The sequence below is a fragment of the Apium graveolens genome, chromosome 7 (assembly GCF_009905375.1).
Source record: "Apium graveolens cultivar Ventura chromosome 7, ASM990537v1, whole genome shotgun sequence".
Lineage (NCBI taxonomy): Eukaryota > Viridiplantae > Streptophyta > Magnoliopsida > Apiales > Apiaceae > Apium > Apium graveolens.
This window is the reverse complement of record NC_133653.1, coordinates 268978854-268998234: the sequence shown is the minus strand read 5'-3', so window position 1 is coordinate 268998234 and position 19381 is coordinate 268978854. Positions and strand designations below refer to the sequence as shown.

Sequence of the window (19381 nt, the reverse complement as noted above, 5' to 3'; positions counted from 1 at the left end):
ATACTGCAGCAAAGAATCAAAGAAAGGCCTTCACATACTATTAGGCTTCACCATTTCATAGGGGATTAATAATACCACAGAGGTTGGTATCTAAACAGTCCCATCTGTAAGATCAAATGGGATGAACAAGTATTCCTCATAGCTAACTGCAGGGATAAACTGTGATGTGTCCGCGGATTATGATCCTGGAAAACAAACGTTATCCGATACACAAGGGCCTTGTAGGCTGTAAAGCTCCAGGTATTAGGTATACGTCTAATCTTTATTGACAGGGTTTCCTTCTTGAACTAGTTTTATTGTATTAATGTGGTTCCAGCGTCTAAATTATTAAAATAATAAACAAAATGCTCTTCACATAAGACCTCCATCTGATGTATATAATCTTAAAACATATAACAAGGACAAAAGGTAAATAACTGTATGCATGACTTTCATTCCAAGTACTTCTCTAGTTTCTCGATTTCATCAGCACTCCCGATGTAAATTGGAGTTCGTTGGTGTACCTACAGACAAAATGAAGGGCTTAGTTACATAAAACTGTGATTAGAGTACAGTCCCTTATGTACTAAAGAAAGAATGAGCATTTACCTGCATAGGCACAATGTCAAGTATTCTCTGATGACCATCTGTTGCTTTTCCTCCAGCTTGTTCTATCAAATAGCTCATTGGTGCACACTCATAGAGTAGCCTCAGATTCCCATTCTTGGCATTCTTATTGTCAGGATTCCCGTAGATGCCACCATATAAAAGCATTCTATGAATTTCACCAACAAGGCAACCAATATAACGTCCTGAGTATGGTTTGCCATTGGAAGTTGGCTGTCGCAAATGATCAAGGTATGTCTTGAGCTTATCATCCCAAAGATCATAGTTTCCTTCATTAAAAGAATAAATCTTTCTTCCCGGGTTTGGTATCTTGATATCTTCATGTGTCAAAACAAATTCCCCATATGCTGGATCTAAGGTGAACCCATGCACACCATTTCCTATTGAGAGTGTGAAAACCACTGAGCTTGAGTACAAGCAATAGCCAGCTGCCACTAAGTTATTTCCTGGCTGACAAACACTGATGATGCACTTCTGTTTTGCTTCGTCGAGCTGCACATGCCCTTTAAAAGGTGAGACAGAAAAAAATTTCAAATCTGTCGAAGAACTAGATCAAAGTTTCATATGTATTTTGTAAACAAGGATTCTTGCTAAGATTTTTTCTGCCCTTTGTAACTATCCAGCTCGAGATCGTAGGTCCAGTGCCTGATTGATCCCTGTTAGAATAATATAAGATCCTGCAAGGGACCATTCTCTAACACCTCGAGGTTTTAGAGTAACTGGTTTCTTGACAATCCCCTATTTCATTTTATAATAAGAGAACTAAGCCTTGCAGATTATCAATCAATCTGCTTTCACTATACACTTTTGCTAGTTAAATTCAGTTATAAAGTTGTGTACTTTTTAGGAGTGGTATTAGAATACAAGATCAGGAGAGGGTCTAGTGATACCGTATCTTCATCATAGTCGACAAGACATTGCTCATCAGGGCCATAAATTCCAAAGATTGAGCCTGTGGTTAAAGCAATATCGATGTTTGCAGATCCATCAATGGGGTCAAAGACAACAATGTAGTTTCCAGAATACGTCTCTTCAACTGCAACCGGTACATCTTCCTCCTCTGATGCTATAATTCCAGTCCGCCCACTCGATCTAAGGCAATTACAGAACAACTACAACAACATCAATAAACCCTACTAGTCATGAGCATTTACTAAAATGTGTATATAAACAAAGGATTTTTCTAGTGTCTGCCCATGAACACATGCTAAAAGTTAGTGTTTGACGAGGTGTCCACAAAATATTGGTAAAGAGCTCATTACAACTCATCAATCAGACTTTCTTAGCATGGGTCCACGAGCACACACTAGACAAACCGATGAACAAAAAATGTACATAGTTGATAAAATATTCAATGACACGTTATAAACAAGGAAACCTCATTGGAGATAACGTCGAGTTTCTTCTGATCTTCGCCTTGAATGTTGATAGTACCTTGAGCACCAGTAAGGTTGATAATGCTAGATCTTTGTAGCAAAGAAGCAATTTGCTTGCAAGCCAAGGAAATGCTAGACAGTACAATGGTTAGCTCGGCGTCTATATGGCCGGCTTGTTCTTGCTTCAACAACCATGTGGTTAAATTTTCAATCTCATATCTATTTTTCTTCTTAATATTTACTGGTTTAGTAGCTGCAGCAACTTCAACCGCCTCACAGCGGACTCTGAAACCTGAGTTTTGTGTGAATGTGTGATGCTTGTAGCTCTGTGAAGGGTAAAGAATTGTTGGGGAAAGACTAGTTATTGATCTGGAACTCGACAAGAAATTGGTTGATGAAGTTGATATTGCTTTGGCCATTGTCATCTTCTTGCTTTCTCTCTGGTTTGCTTCTTTGTTTGTGTTTTTTGGGGTCCCTGCTTATCTTGCTTGTTTTAGAATTGTGTGAACATCAAAGGAAAGTGCTTGTGTGATGTATTTTTGTTGCTTTCTATTTCAAATAAAAGAAAAAGGTTCCCAATAATTAACTTCGATTTTTCTACTGCATAGGATAAAAGTGAAAATTTAATAATCTCGCCAAATAAATAATATTTCCCGGTCCCAACATAATAGACAGAGTTTATTTTTAATCTCGATAAACGAACAATCTCGTTAAATAAATAAAATTTCTCGGTCTCGCGTGTATTCATTTATCGAGGTTTAACTGTATCCGGAAAATCTGTTGTTTTGATCAATTGCATTCCTGTGAGTGAAGTTTTACTTCTACTCTACATCATCTCAAAATTGCAGAACATACAATGAAATAGAGTTGTTTATTTGCAGCAATAAGTAAATATATTAATTTTTCTATAATAATGAAAATGAAATTGACATCAAGAAGTTCCATAACTAACAAAATTATAAACTCCAGCAGATAAAATTGAGGAGCTAAATTGGAATACAACAATTATTTCTGCAGAAGAACAAAAAATTCTCAGAACCTAACAAAACTGAAATCTCTCTAGCAAGCAATTTATAAGCTAAATCTCGATAAAAAACACTTATTTGTGTAAAAGTAAATAAAGAATTTTATGAAATTTTTCGAGAAAATATTTGATCATTGGAAATGATCAGGAAACTCTTTCAACCCTTCCAATGCTGGATAAGATGAAAAAGATCTGATATTAGGCATGAAGTACATGGGATCATGTTGGTTATAGTTATAGTAAGGTTGATTTGATGAGCATAATAAATCATAATTGTTTGTTTGAAAAAATGGGATGTTGTTAAAACAAGGGTTTGGATGATCAAAAACTGGGGGCACAAAACATGAATTGACATGTCCATCTCCCATTGAATTGCTTCCATTCTCATCTGTAATGACTGATGTCGATTCGTTGTCATCGCTGATCATGATACCCTTATTAGGGTTCTTGTTGATGTTGTGATGATTCCGATGATCCTCCTCGTTCGGCTCGATTTTTGGAGATTTTGTAGCTGCTTGATCCTTTTCGGATTTGGATAGGCCGGTTAGCTTTTGCACCAATGCCATGAAGTCACGTGGATGCGTTTGGATGATTTTTGGAGAATGTGTGTAGATAATTACCGGTTGTCGTTGCTGCGGCTTTGCAGTCGCAGCAGCGACACCGTTTGACATGGGTGAGGACGAGGACGACGACATTGAGGGTGATTTTTTGATGAAATGAGAATCTTTGTTGATTTTTAGGGATGATAATGGACACATATTTGCATGAGTCTCTTTCTTTGCATGTTTGTTGCTAAATGTGGTAGGAGTGGGACTCATGATCTTTGACAACAATACAAAACCCTAATAATGCAAATGCAAGATTAGAACAAAATTAGGGTTATGGAGTTTTCTATATGTATGGTTAAAAATGTTTGTGTCTATGAAGGAGAATAATTGACAATGAAGGTAAGCAATGGCTTTTGGCTTTTATAAACATGGAGATATAGAGATAATGTTAATTATGCATGGGTTTATATATTTTAAAAAGCTTAATTGGCCAATAACATGATGACACGTGGAGAAGAAGTGGGTAAGTAAAAGAATGAGATGATTAATGTTGTTGTTTGAAGAAGAGTGATTAGCGGAGATTAGTTTAAGAGATTTACATGCGTTAACTCAAGAGTAATTGTTGGAAATATGAGGTCTAGGTAGCTTCGGAGTTGTTATTAGCTAGTTAATTAATCTTTTTATTATTAATAAATTTTATATCTTTCTAAATTGGATATTACTGAAATTAATTAAAAAAATAGGATGTTTGTTAAATAAAACGTGATTTTCATTTCTTTCTAAATTGGATATTTCCAAAATTTAATTAGAAAAATGTTTTTTAAAAAATCGGAATTTATATATATATATATATATATATATATATATATTTGAATATTTATTTGTAAATGTGATTATATGTTATCCATCAATTATATTACTAGAAGTAATGCTTAGACTATTTTACCCTTTTAAGATCTTAATTTTAAAATCAGTTGACCTTAGTAACAAATTTTATAACGTGCAGTGTGCTACTATTGCATTTTTAAATGTGTGGATCACCCAAAAATATACATAATATTACCAATATTTTAATAATTATAAAAGTCAAAATCTAGTTTACAATAAGGTAATATTAATATAATTTGTATAAATACAATTCATAAAAAATATTTATCTAAATTACAATATTACTTTCGATTGTGTTTAAAAAGTTAGACGTCAAAAGATAATCCGGAAAGTGATTTTAATTTTTTTTAAAATGATAAATATATTTTTTTATGTGAATTATATTAATATACGAGTATTCATTTCATTTACAAAAGAATACTGAATAATAACATTATAATTCTATATTTAAAAACCGTTTAATAGTTTCGGAAAAGCTTTCGGGCACCTTAAAATTTAATGTAAAGATATTTGTACGGTGCAACAAATGTGACTGATAAATGCTTCCATAGTTACGTCCAAAAACTATGGACAATCTCCATTTTATTAATAATCATATACTCAAATAAATAATTTACAAATACTATTTCAATATAATTAAAATATCAATATTTGTCAAAAAAAAAAAAATCAATATTCGTGGGGTCCACCAAATAACCCCTGACTTTTCGAAAAATGCGGGTCAGAAAAAACTCGAAGCTGACTTTTAACTTGTCCCCACTTTTTAAACCCCTTCAACTCAGCTGTCTTAAAACCTTATTATAATCATTTCAAGAAAATGACTTGCTAATGCTCTAATCATCACCAAAAGAATCATTAATCTTTACACTTGAGACAAAACTAAGATATGGGTTTTTCTGGTCTCATCTCATAGATTCAGAAAGTCATAGCTTTTTCATGTTTTGGTAAGAGCATTGAGAGAAAAAATTGAGCTTTAAATTGGGTTTTTTCTTGAAAGTGTTTGATAAAAATGGGGAGAAAAAAAAGAAGCTTTGATGTAAATGAGTTTGTAAGTAAGGTAGTGGTGGAAAGGCCTTTTGTCGTGGTTGTAATAGCTTTGGTTTTGGTTTGTTGGGCAGTTGAGAAATGGGTGTTTTGTGTTTCTAGTTGGGTTCCTCTTGTTGTTGCTGTTTGGGCCACTTTCCAGGTGATTTTTTTTGTACTTTTTGCTATTTTTTTGGGTTTTTAGAAGTGATTTGTGAGTATTATATTTTGGAATTTGATGAATGTTTGAATTGTTTTGGCATTAGTTTGGTTTTTTTGAACTGATCTATGAAGTACAATTATTTGGTTTATGGTATTTGCATTGTGTTTAATTATTGGTTGGGGATACAATTGTGACATTTCTCGGATTAATGTTATTGTTAGGTGACAGATACTCTTCTAAAACTTTAAGGCTGTAGGAGAGGGTTCTGCTAGATACACATTAATATGTCTCTAAACTCATGTTACATGTGTTAATACATTCTTTTACTTGAGGGTTGATTTCGGACTGATTGATCCTTAGTGTGTGTAGCGTAGGGATGTAATCCTACTCGAGGTTACCCGAGATTACTGCTAGTAGCTTGTATTCGTCCATCTGGGCTCGTATAATTAGGAATAGGGCTCAAGTTTGAACACAAACAAAAGAAGTTCAACTCATCCGAAAATGCTTGAACGCCAACTATTTTAACAAAAGCCCAAGTGGTCTCAAATTATATCCTTATCTGCGTTCTTACTGGATGAAATCAAGTTCATAATAAACAAGAAAAAAAAGCTTTATATTTGCCGTTGGATTTTATGCATCATGTTTGATGGAAAGATTTGTGTTTTACATGGTCCTACTACTTAGGTGATCAAATTTTAAAATCCATGTATGGAGGTGGAACTTTGTAGGTTAAGGTGTTAGCTTCCTCAGGTAACATGAGCAGTTCTCGGCTGGGTTGAGGAATAATTACATTCTGTAAGAAGCTGTGGTGTATAGATCGAAAGAATGACCTTTAAGATGGATATGAAGTACAATTATTTGGTTTATGGTATTTGCATTGTGTTTAATTATTGGTTGGGGTAATGGTTTTGGTTAGTTGATTTTTAGTCGAAAAATGATTAATCAGATAATTGGAACCTTTTAGTTAATGGCCATCTCACATTTGCTTTCCTTAAATCTGATTAGTGTTATTTTTAGGCGACAGTCTCCCTACTCTTTTAAAACTTATAAGCTGTAGGAGAGGGGTCTACTATATATGTATATATTGATATGTCATTCAGTCATTGTACATTCTTAAATACATCCTTTTACTCGAATTATTTGGTTTATGGTGTTTCAATTGAGTTTAGATATTGGTTGAGCTACTGGTTTTGGTTAGTTGATTTCTGGTCGAAAAAGGTTAGTCTAATGGTTGGAACCTTTTAGGTAATGATCATCTTACATTTGCTTTTCTTGAACTGTAGTGATTGTGATATTTCTCTGATTAGTGTTATTGTTAGGTGACGGACTCCCTACTCTTCTAAAACTTTAAGGCTGTAGGAGAGGGGTCTACTATATTTGTATACATTGATATGTCATTGTACATTCTTAAATACATCCCTTTACTCGAAGGTTGAATTCGGAATTGATGATGTTTAGTTTGTGTAGCGTAGGGATGTAATTCTACTCGAGGTTAACCGAGATTATTGTGATTAGCTTGACTTTGTCTACCTGGGCTCCTGTAGTAAGGAATTATGCTCAAGTTTGAACACACAAAAAAAAAGTTTTTTTGTTGAACATGTTTAGCTCAACTCATCTGAAAATGCTTGAACTCCAACTCTTTTAACAAGAGTGGTCTCAAATTACAACATTATCTGCGTTCTTAATGGATGCAACCAAGTTCTTTATAAAGAAGAAAAAGAGCTTTATATTTACATTTAGAGTTTATGCATCATGTTTGATGGAAAAAATTGTGTTTTTCATGGTCCTACTACTTAGGTAATCAATCTGAAAATATCCAAGTATGGAGGTGGATCTTTGTAGGTTTAGGTGTTAGCTTCCTCAGGTAACATGAGCAGTTCTCGGCTGGGTGGAGGAATAATTACATTCTGTAAGCAGGTGTGATGTATTGATCGAAAGAATGACTTTTAAGATTTTAATTTATTTTTAGGAATAAGCAGGTTTGAAACATAAAGGTTGTTTCTGGACGCTATAACGACAGTGTGCTATCATTGACAAACACAGATGCTTGAATGAGTTTAAATATGAATGAGAAGGAGAAAAAGTGTGTGCTTTAGATATTTCCACTTTTCAATTTCTGTTTCTCTTTGTAATTGCAACCTGTAAACATATATGGTGAAGAAGTTATTTTAGAGTGCATAATACATGAACTGTCAACCTTTCGTGCAGTATGGAAGCTATCAACGGCAAAACCTTGTGGAAGACATGAACAAAAAATGGAAACAAATCGTCTTACAAACATCGGTACATTAAATTTTAGCTTCCCTTCTATTTGGAATTTCAAATTGAGACATCTATTCTTGTAAAGTTTTAATTGACCTATTTACATACTGGGCAGCCTTTGACACCATTGGAGCACTGCGAATGGCTGAACAAGTTATTGATAGAAATTTGGCCGGAATATATCTGCCCAAAGCTTTCTATTAGATTCTCATCTATTGTTGAGGTAATTATTCTCATCTATGATTATCTTCTCTCTGTTCACGAGTCCTTAACTTAATTGATGCATTAGGACTTATGAGTTTAAATAATTAGTTACATTTTTTTAATAATTTTCGATTATATCTCACGACAGCTCTCTATTTGTTGTTTTTGCAGAAGCGCCTGAAGCAGCGGAAATCCAGGCTCATTGTAGCTTTTTTAATATTTTCTGTATATAATTGGTAGCTGCTAAATGTACCTCTATCATATGCTAAATGTATGCACACTTTTTCATTTAGGAAAAAATTGAACTTCAAGCTTTTTCACTCGGATCATGCCCTCCTACCTTGGGAATTAATGGTACTCGCTGGTCAACTTTAGGTGATCAGGTTTGTAAGCTTGTTAATTATATTTTTATTTGTCTAGAAGTTTCTTAGAGTGTAAAATTGTACATTCTCTCATTGAGCCAAGTAGTTACAAGAAAATGTTGTAAGCTTGTTTATACCGGTTGACTTCGTCTTAAAATGCACCTTCTAGCAACTACCCTCCATACTCTGTTGACCATGTCGCGATAGTTTCTAAAAAAGAACTAGGATAGCCCTTTATGCCACTATGTTGGCCTTCCGTATTACAGGGGCAATTTGCTGAATCTGCTGCCTCAAGAAGGCCCATCACAACTCACAGCAAGTTGCTGATAGCCTGATACCAGTGTGGAACCTTAGGACTTTCTTTTGACCTATTATCAGGATCAAACTAGCAAAGAAAATGACTTTTGATTTATTACATCAATGGTACTTGAAACATATGCAGTGTTGCTTGCTATTATTTGAGACGGATTTGGATCTTGTTGTAGCTATAACCATTTTAACCCTTATCTATCTGTATGTAAGACGACCATCTGGTTATTAATCTGCTTTTAGCTGTGCAAAAGTTTTTATTCTTCGCTGATCACATAAACTGATGTATAAGTTTTATTGTTTATAGTCAATTAGGATTTAGGACAGTGCTGACTGCTGACGGTTTTTATTTTGGCAGAGAATTATGCATCTGGGTTTTGACTGGGACACTACTGACATGAGTATTATGTTGCTTGCTAAATTAGCAAAGCCATTACTGGGAGCTGCTCGTATAGTCATTAATAGCATTCACATCAAGGGTGACGTAAGTTAAATGCTTTACTCAATAGATTCCTCCTTTTGTTTTGTCTTTTTTGGTGAAATCAAATGCTGTACTTAGGCACATTATTGTCTTTTTTTAGTAAAAATTAGTAAATCAATTCACTGAGGTATATTGCCAGTTATATTTCTGCTCTCAAAGTGATACTGGATCAAGGTCTAGGATATCTCTACAATGTTAGGGTGGCAATATTATAGCCTATCAAAGTATTATTTAATATTATAGCATGCAACATGGATGACAATGTTCACATCATAGATCATCATCACTATAATTAATTATAAACTTAGAGCTAAGTGTTTATATCGCAAAATCATTGTTTTTCTACTTCGGAAGAAACCGATATCCTTTTAGAAGACGTCATGTTGCCTCTGTTACTTTGTTTTTTTGTCAATGATGATTATTGCGAATTAAGTAATCTGGATGGATTTGTGCATCTTATTCCATTGGCTCCTATTTCTCATATTGGTCAAACTTTAATTCGGCGTTTCTTCAATTTGCAAATACAGATCCTTTTGATGCCAGTTCTAGACGGAAAAGCAGTATTGTACTCTTTTCTATCAACTCCACAGGTTAGAATAGGTGTTGCATTTGGAAGTGGTGGAAGCCAATCACTACCTGCAACCGAATTACCAGGCGTTTCATCATGGCTGGTTTGTCTCTTAAACTGTTTGTGTACGATGACTTCCTATGAATTTAAGTATCCTTATTGTTTTTTTCCTTTATATAATAATTACCTTTCTTGCAACCATTTTCATATCATTCTACCCTGAAAAGCACCATTTCACTAGAAGACAATCTTATAATTACTAAAATTTAGAGTGATGGTGGTAGGTGGCGTTGAACTTTTGTTTTATCTTTTTGTATTTAATTCTTTTTTTCGGTTTAATTGTTCGGATATTATAGTTACTTTCTTTTTGTGTTGTATGACAATAGGCTGTGAATTTCATCAATTGAGGTATATCACTGATATCAGTGCGACCTCCATTTTGTTGCTATTTTAGTCACACTAAGAGCCTTTACCGGTATGTGTAGCACATATTACGTCCTTGGAATATAGTTTTCTCATATATACTTATTAAGGACACACGGGCTCCAAGTCTTTAACACGTAAATTATAGCTTAAAATAAATAATAAAAAAGTAGACCCCTCCTTTGTTAATAATCACTATTTAGATATAAATAGGGTGGTTCAAGTTAATGCAAAGGGGCTGATAGGAATTACTTGCATATTTAATCAAGCCGGACCAGACATGTGGTTGCAATGCATACTTGTACAGTTGAATGTTGAGACTTGAGACCATTTTACTGATAATTAAGGCATTATTGCTACTCCGGATTTGGTATAAATGTATAATAAGTGTATCAAATCATGTGATTTAACATGGTTTAATGTTTATATCTATCTGATAGGGACTTCTAAATATTCAGTTACAAGTATCTCACTTGTTCTCTCAGGTTAAAATTATAACTGACAGTTTAGTTAAGACAATGGTTGAACCTCGTCGTCGCTGTTTTTCTCTGCCAGCAGTTGAGTTAAGGAAGAAAGTGGTAGGAGGAATACTTTATGTGACTGTTGTTTCTGCAAACAAACTTTCTAAGGTTAATTTAAAGGGAAGCCCTAACAGAGGGCAACAGTCTGTAAAAGGCAGTCATATGGTGGAACACCTTGATGATAAAGATATGCTGACATTTGTAGAAGTTGAACTTGGGGAACTAAGCAGGAAGACAGGAGTGAGGGGGGGAACATCTCCAAAATGGGGTTCAACATTCAATATGATTCTACATGAAGATACCGGGACCCTGAGATTAAATCTTTATGAATGTAAGTCAGGCAATGTGAAGTATGACTATCTGACAAGCTGTGAGATCAAGGTACTGAGACTAATAATCAATGTTACTAATAGGATAGATTTTTTTTACATGTAGGAGTTATATTGGTGGATAAGTGTATCCTTTGACATTAACTCCTGGTTATCTGCAATATAGTTACAATGTACATCAGACATTGGCAAATAGAATATATCTGTAGACTTTCTTCAAGTATCAACTTTCTAGTAAATTCATGTCCAGCACTAAAATGTAAAATTGAAAGTATAAATTATGAAAAGAGGTTATTACACATAGATGTAGATCTAGTCACCTCTTCCCCCCCCCCCCCCAAATGAATTTAGCTTTCCCCCATGTTTGGACTGCTAATGTTAAACTTTGTGGCATCAACTAACATATGGATTTCTTATATCATGTGATTTCAGATAAAATATGTGGCGGATGACTCTACAATGTTTTGGGCAGTTGGAGCAGAATCAAGTGTGATTGCCAAGCATGCAGAATTTTGTGGGAAAGAGGTTGAATTGACTGTTCCATTTGAGGGAGTTGAATCAGGAGAAGTATGTCCAGTTCTTTACTTTTAAGAAACTCCTGTATGAAAATTTAACTTCATTAGTCACCGTATTCTAGGATAAAAATAATGAACTCAGAGTAATTGGATTTTTCAGATCTTTGATTGCCACATTTGTTTGACTCTGCAGTTGACAATTAAACTTGTACTAAAAGAATGGCAGTATTCTGATGGTTCACACAGCTTGAACAATTTCCATCTCAACTCTCGATCATCATCACTCTATGGATCTTCAAATTTTCCAACAAGAACTGGAAGAAAAATATATGTCACTGTTGTTGAAGGAAAGGACCTTCTAGTTAAAGATAAATCTGGGAAGTGTGATTTATATGTGAAACTCCAATACGGGAAGGTATATCTTGTGCCTTAATATTTAAGATGGCTAAGATGATTAAACAAAACAGTTTAGCTTTACTTTTGGACCATGGAAACTATAATGATTAGGCTCTTCTTTTCAGGTTCAACAAAAGACTAAGAGTAAACAAAACAGCTCAGATCCTATCTGGAACCAGAAGTTTGAATTCGATGAGGTAGGGGATAGTGAATATTTAAAGATAAGATTCTATAGCGAAGAAACCTTTGGAGATGAGAACATTGGTAGTGCGCGAGTAAACCTGGAAGGGCTAATAGAAGGGTCAATAAGAGATGTGTGGATCCCTCTTGAGAAAGTGAGTTTGGGAGAACTACATCTGAAAATTGAAGCGGTAAAAGTTGATGATAATGAAGGGTCAAAGGTATGTGCTATATATTACAAGTGTAAATTTGATTTTTTCTGGATATCATTAGATCATTGGTTGTGCAATTTAAACTAACTGACCAGTAAGTTATGGCTCATATGAGGATTTGGTATGAGTATTATTGATGCTATCAGTGAAGACCTACTAGTTATTATGAATGTTGATTATGTCAGAAAAAAATTGTAGTTTTCATCCTTTTAAGAATGAATCCACTAGTGTTTGCCAGGTTTTAAATATAATTGTATGATTAACGAGCCAATGGCAGTTTCATCTATCAGTTTGATGCCCTAAATGAAGTTAGGGTTTCGCCAGTAGTTGTTTGCATGAGTTCTTACACAATTTTCTTACACAATTTTTCCTACATGAGTTTTGGCAACAGGTGTGCATTTTTTTAGGTCTTAGCGAAGACCCTCTTTGGTCTCAGTATTCTGTTTATTAAGTTCGTATTATCTATCACTCTTTACTATTATTAATAACAATCATTAGTTTATTTGTCCCTTGCTTATTGTTAGTCAAATGGAGGTTCACGTAATGGTTGGCTAGAACTTTCTCTAATTGAAGGAAGAGACCTCATTGCCGCAGATATTAGAGGGACAAGTGATCCCTATGTTAGAGTGCAATATGGTAATCTGAAGAGAAAGACCAAGGTTAGTATAGATGCATCCCTTTTCTCAAAATTCCAGTTTGACTTCTGAAACCAATTGATGGCATTATAACTTAAACTAGTTTTGGTCTGTGAAATTTTCCTTTTCTCTTAAATGTTTGAAAAATAACAATATTGTGAATAATAGTATTTTAAAGAAACCAGGCAATTGTTAAAATAAATGGGTTCAGATCAGATCAGTTTTAAAGTTTAAATTGCCATGTCTTCTAACTTCAAAAATGAAAAGTAGAAATACTTTCGCTGAAAGGATGGAACAGTATTGTTTTTGAGATGCATGTTTACACACTTTTGCACTGTGTAATTCATTTTTTAATTTATTCTGCATTAATGACATTTCCTAACGATCACAGTTGCCTATTTGATAATAAAATACCAATTACCAACACCATATTTTATTTAGTACTGACAACTGCATTGCATTGGCGGACTTATTTGTCATGTTTGACTTGCAGATAATGTATAAAACGCTTAACCCAAAGTGGAACCAAACTTTAGAATTTCCAGATGATGGCAGCTCTTTGGAGTTGCATGTGAAAGACTACAATTCTCTGCTTCCCACTTCGAATATTGGTGATTGTGTTGTAGAGTATCAAGGATTGCCAGTAAACCAAATGGCTGACAAGTGGATACCGCTTCAAGGAGTGAAAAGAGGAGAAATACATGTACAAATTACAAGAAGAGTTCCAGAGATGCAGAAGAAATCAAGTTTGGGTGGAGAGTCACCATCGTCTAAATCACACCAGATATCTAGCCAAGTAAGCATGGGTATATGTAGCATTTCAGATTACATTAAACTATCACCAGTTGTAAACACATTTTTTATCTAAACCGTTCAAAGACCGATCCAAAACCAATATTTCCGGGATTTGTGTGTGTGTGTGTGTGTTTCCATCTATATCAACTTGAAACGCATGCAAAGTTCTTAATACATCTTGTGAAAAAATATCTGTATCATAAATTGAATTTCTTATATAGTACTGTATTACAGTTTTCTACATTCATCCTACCTTACGCGGGCTATCAATTTATTTAATTGTTCCTATTTAATATCAATATATCTAAATCTTTCCTATTTAATATCAGTATATCCAATACTTTCCTATTACTTAAATTTTTGAGTACTTGCGTCGTTATCAATAGTGTAATCACTTGTTTGTTTTCCCATAATGTGTTCATCACCTTTTAAATTAAATTTTTGAGTACTTGCGTCGTTATCAATAGTATAATCACTTGTTTGTTTTCCCATAATGTGTTCATCACCTTTTAAATGATATCTACTGGTCAGATGAAGCAGATGATGCTGAAGTGTCGGTCATTAGTTGATGATGACAATCTTGAGGAGCTCTCGGCATCTCTTAGCGAGCTGGAAAGCCTCCATGATTTGCAGGAAGAATATACTGTACAACTTGAGACCGAGCAGATGCTTCTTCTCAGCAAGATAAACAAGCTTGGTCAGGAAATTATAAACTCGTCACCTTCGTTGAGCAGAAGATCTTCCGACTGATACAAAATGCCTGTCGAGCAGAAGATCTGCCGACTGATGCAACTAATGTCCATCTCTCTTTGATTGAATGACCTGCTGAAAAAACTCTTTGTCAATAGTTTAGTTGGTATAAGCTGTGGGTAATCACCCTCTTGAATGTGAACCTGCAAATATGAGAAACTACAAAATAGAAAAGTACACGTGGCTCGGTTTTCAATCAGCTTCAAAATGTACATGCTGAAATTTGAATTTGACACTTTTTTTTTGCAGTTGGGGTATAAACTGCAATTCTTAATATCATTTCAACTTGTTAGTTCTCATGAATCTTTATTCAATAGGACATTAGCTAGCCACCTTAATAGATGACAAAATCTTTTCTTGCACGAAAATTCAAAATTAATACCAATACAATATTTAAAAGTTTAATTCGATATAAAATTTGTAATAATATCCATGAAAAGTGATGTCTAGCAAAAGAGAAGAGATGCAGAAGATAATCAAAACATCTGGCTGTCAAATTAAGCTAGCTTCTAGATTGCCTATGACAGATAGATTATCGTCCAAGATGGTATTTTCATTTCTTCAGCAATGATGAACATTGAATGATTTACTGTGACTGGCGCAGCATCTGTTGCAGCTGAAGCACCTGGTTCCTTTGTTCCGGTGGAAGGAGGTTAATTTGCTCTGGTGTAAGGCTCATGACTTGCTGCAGTAGTGCCGATTCCATATCCGAACTTAGCTGCAAGCATTTAGGATCACAAGTGAGCGTTGGAGGCTTAAATATAGTTTCAAGTGCGTGCCAAATTTGCTTCTGCCTAGGAAATTGTAAATTATAGATATAGCTTACAGCTGGGGGTGGAGGAGGTTGACTAGAAGGACCCATCTGGCCAGCCATATATGACGGAGGTCCCGGGATATTTTGAGTCCCTGTTGTATTATCTCTAAGACCAGGTATCCAAGAAGATCCTCTTTCAGCTTGCATAGGACCCCCAGTTTGATTATATTCCATCCCTAAATGCGGGCTTCCTCCCTGCAAAACACATTTTTGATTACATGTAAAGAGAGATATTACAGAGAAATCACATTTGATGATAAACAAGCTCAACAAGTCATCGCACTGGCTGAAAACGGATAAATGGTGCCAAGCACGATCTAAACTTTAAGAATACGAGATAATTTATTATATCAAAAATTCACCTTGCAAGATATTTACACCACAATACCAATCCTTCTCCCACCATCAAAATATTTTAAATCACGGCTTCAGACGAGCATTAAATAAATTTGCCAGTCTTTATAAGTTAATTAAGTACTGGTAAACTTAAATCTTGTTAGAGAGTAATGGTACCATTAAATGCATAGAGACATTCGAGGAAAATTTTGAGTGAAGAACTGTGGTGCTTGAAAAAGATACTCAAATTGATAAAATGCACAATCTAAATAATTACTGATGTTCTCCATACCTGATAGGGTGACTGACGTTGTGGCTGGTGTCCCTGCAACATTGAATGTCCCATACTAGCTGGATGGTTTTGACCTGACTAAATGATTTATAAAAGAATAAAAAAAACTGTTACTACTGTATATTTTCTGGATAGTTAAGATTGTTTTTTAACAATGCGGGAGGGGCAACTGTAGACAAAAGCATTGCTCAGAGCACCTTGATTCTGCATTATCTTTTTTTGCATCATTTATTTATTTGCTTACAAGAAACTGAAATATTCAATGAAAAACCAAAAAATCCTCCTTGCCTGAAACATGGGTTGAGAATGATGCATCTGAACTGTGTTCGAGTGCTGGAAAGCTGCATTAGGCCCCATCTGAGTGTTAGGCTGATGACCAAAAGTTGGCATTGAAGCAGGCCTTGGCAGAGATGGCATTGCTGCTTGCAGCTGCATGTGGGGCATGCCACTCGTTTGCAATGGTTGTTGTGACTGAGTTGATGCATTAGTCATTGGGGGTGGTGGAAGTGAAGGGGGTTGCGGAGAAGGAGAATGAAGTGATGGATGAGGCATATTCTGAAATTGACTGGATTGTTGAATTGGCATTGTTGTAACTTGAGCATTAAGAGGCTGCTGTGTTGACTGTAAAAGATGTGACTGCAAGGGACGGGATTGACTGTTTAAAGAAGGAATAGACGTCGAAGAGACTGGCGTCGTCGGTTGGTTTGGCTTTCGAAGAGAGTTTGGGTTCTGGGATGCCTTGATCTGGTCCTTAAATTCAGTCTGGCCTGGCAATGGTAAAGCAGCGTGCACATTTGTTTGCTGAGGTGGCAGAGCTGCTTGCTGCGGTTGTTGTGATGCTGGTGGGGGAATGTTTGCATTCTAAACAAATATTAAATGTGTTACTTTATATTAATTGATATTTAAAACAATTAGAAGCTCCGCGAAATTAAAAGAACTTACTGGTTGGTTAGGCCGCACCATTCCAAGCATAATCTGAGCCTATTGGATAGAAGGAAATAAAAAAATATTTTAGCCAGTTAGGTTGTACATTAAATAGAGAGAATCTCAATTATTAAGCTTTTACACGAGTACTAAAATGCAAAACATGACACTGACAATAAATCTGTAACTTCCGATACTCTATCTAGCACCCTAAATATTTTATATTAAGACCCAACAATTGTTACCACATATATCTTCAACCAGTACAAGACAATCATAAAAACAAAAAAAAACGGCTCAAGATAAATGAAATATACCAGCTTATGCATATAAACATATAAAAGTTGTCCATACCAGAATAAAATGATAAAAATAGAATAATCACAATCCAGAGTAGCAAGATGACATACTGATTGCAGGAAAAACAACAAAAACTATTACACTCTTGGTCGTGATATCTTATAGATATATATCTGCTTTATATGGTAAGATATTAAAAGTTAAAACATCCTAAATATATATACATAAATTGTCATGAATTAAGGCCCCTGCTGCCAATCCGTTGCCCACCCTAACCTTGTGGGTTTATCAAACATCAATCACGGGAAAAAACCTACCAATGATGCACAACTATATTCGTTAACCTTAAAGAGACACTGTAAATAGTATGAAATAAGTAAGAAGTTAAAGAAGAGTGAAGGTCTATGAAACACTGGTGATGGTTCTTTATCATTCTACTTTCTCATAATAACAGCAGCAACTCTATTATGCCATACGTAACTAATAGCTTAGAACCATGTTCATTTAGGTCGAGTTGAACTTCTCTTATTACTATTCGGCTTCTATGACCCATTAAACACTTCTAAGATCACAACTCAAAATCACATACAATAAGCATCCAGTAACATCTGTATTAAATAGCTTAAACTTCGGCTTATACTTATTTTAATTTCTCTCATTCTAACATCCACATCCAATAACTCACACAACACATTACATATCCTAAGTAACTATAAGCTGTGTAATAACAAATAAATTTGTTATCATTTAAGCAAAGTAACGATCTCAACAATTACCTAACGTAAAATTACCATTATTGCATTGCAACCTACAATACGGAAGTACTAGGTTTACTACAAACCCTAATAAACTTTATTTCGAGTTAAAATCAACTGTTGGATACACAAAAAGGTCTGTGCATCTATATAAACTTAATATATAATCAAGTAATCGCATTCCTAACATATATAATCACACACAAAAAAGGCCAAGCAGTTACAAACTAATAACAATGTACAAGCACATAAAAGATATAAACAAACCAATAAAAAAAATAAAGATAATAACTTCTAGCAAAGAAAATAGAAGAGAAAGGCCCTAATGAGAGAGAGAGAGAGTAGAGAGAGAGGGGGGGGAGAGAGGGAGGGGGAGAGGGAGAGACAGAGATGTAGAGAGAGGGAGGGGGAGAGGGAGAGAGAGATGTAGAGAGAGGGAGGGGGAGAGGGAGAGAGAGAGAGAGAGAGAGAGAGAGAGAGAGAGAGGGAGAGGGAGAGGGAGAGAGAGAGAGGAGACCTGAAAGAGAACTTGAGTCAATTTAGGGTTTTGAATGAGAATATGCCTGGCTTGCTGCTCATTCTGATCAATCAATGACTGCATTCAACAATTACACATATATGAAATTGATCATCTCTAAATTACACATATATGAAATTGATCATCTCTAAATTCAATATATAAATATATATGAATTAAATACCTTCATCTGAGACATAAGATCAAAGATTTGGTCCTTCGTCATCCCGGGGAAATCATCGCCGCCGTTAAATTCAAGTTCCGACATCTCTCTATCTCTGAGCTGTACTTGTGCTGCAGTTGCCTATGTACTTAAGTGGAGCGGTCTGATTTTACGAGTGTAAGATAGGGTAAATACAAAACTTTTAAGATTTTTATTTGTAATAATTATTTTTATTCATTTCTTATATGAAAAATACGAATATTAGATTTACAGTATATAATTTTTTATTAAAAAAATGCGATTTTGTAATTTAATGTACCATCAAATCTGACCAACAAGATCTAGCTATTTTTCTTTAAAGCGTAGAATAAGTTGGATATCTGATTATTTATTATTATAAATTATATTTTTATAAATATTTTTAAAAGACCGTGTCTCAAACAAATTTTATTTTTTGATACTTTTGATAATTTTTTAAAATAGGTAATGAATTGGTAATTTTATGAAATATCAAGTTGTCAAAATTTTATCATCTTCAATCCCGAATGGAAAAAAAAGATCATGCATCCTTTGATATTTGCAAAAATGGAGATTTTATCTACGATTTATATATGTAGTGACGTGATAATGTCAATTTATAAAATAGAAAAAAAAATATTTGTTATTTGTTATGGCATGTATTTTCAATGATTTCAAGAGGACTGATATTT

General features: G+C 34.6%; 4 protein-coding genes across 4 annotated transcripts; 1 reads left to right on the top strand and 3 right to left on the bottom strand.

The window, feature by feature from the left end:
• Positions 1 to 350: 350 nt before the first annotated feature.
• On the bottom strand, positions 351 to 2510 carry LOC141675103 (fructose-1,6-bisphosphatase, chloroplastic-like). Its single transcript, XM_074481823.1, has 4 exons — positions 1985 to 2510; positions 1497 to 1718; positions 589 to 1098; positions 351 to 503 (listed from the first exon to the last, which is right to left on the bottom strand). Exons 1-4 carry the CDS (start codon positions 2405 to 2407, stop codon positions 432 to 434), a joined length of 1227 nt encoding a protein of 408 aa, XP_074337924.1. The 5' UTR covers positions 2408 to 2510; the 3' UTR covers positions 351 to 431.
• A 193-nt stretch (positions 2511 to 2703) lies between these two features.
• Positions 2704 to 3922, bottom strand: LOC141675134 (VQ motif-containing protein 20-like). The gene has a single exon (XM_074481849.1). It carries the CDS (start codon positions 3822 to 3824, stop codon positions 3138 to 3140), a length of 687 nt encoding a protein of 228 aa, XP_074337950.1. The 5' UTR covers positions 3825 to 3922; the 3' UTR covers positions 2704 to 3137.
• Positions 3923 to 5217: 1295 nt separating this feature from the next.
• On the top strand, positions 5218 to 14862 carry LOC141671568 (uncharacterized). Its single transcript, XM_074477848.1, has 14 exons — positions 5218 to 5628; positions 7837 to 7911; positions 8006 to 8113; positions 8266 to 8298; positions 8388 to 8477; positions 9124 to 9249; positions 9774 to 9917; positions 10723 to 11139; positions 11520 to 11654; positions 11796 to 12017; positions 12124 to 12399; positions 12915 to 13049; positions 13519 to 13821; positions 14352 to 14862. Exons 1-14 carry the CDS (start codon positions 5452 to 5454, stop codon positions 14568 to 14570), a joined length of 2460 nt encoding a protein of 819 aa, XP_074333949.1. The 5' UTR covers positions 5218 to 5451; the 3' UTR covers positions 14571 to 14862.
• Positions 14863 to 14934: 72 nt separating this feature from the next.
• On the bottom strand, positions 14935 to 18838 carry LOC141671571 (cleavage stimulating factor 64-like). The gene is made up of 7 exons (XM_074477849.1): positions 18693 to 18838; positions 18509 to 18586; positions 16955 to 16993; positions 16301 to 16873; positions 16013 to 16090; positions 15397 to 15579; positions 14935 to 15288 (listed from the first exon to the last, which is right to left on the bottom strand). Exons 1-7 carry the CDS (start codon positions 18774 to 18776, stop codon positions 15157 to 15159), a joined length of 1167 nt encoding a protein of 388 aa, XP_074333950.1. The 5' UTR covers positions 18777 to 18838; the 3' UTR covers positions 14935 to 15156.
• Between the last annotated feature and the right edge of the window lie 543 nt (positions 18839 to 19381).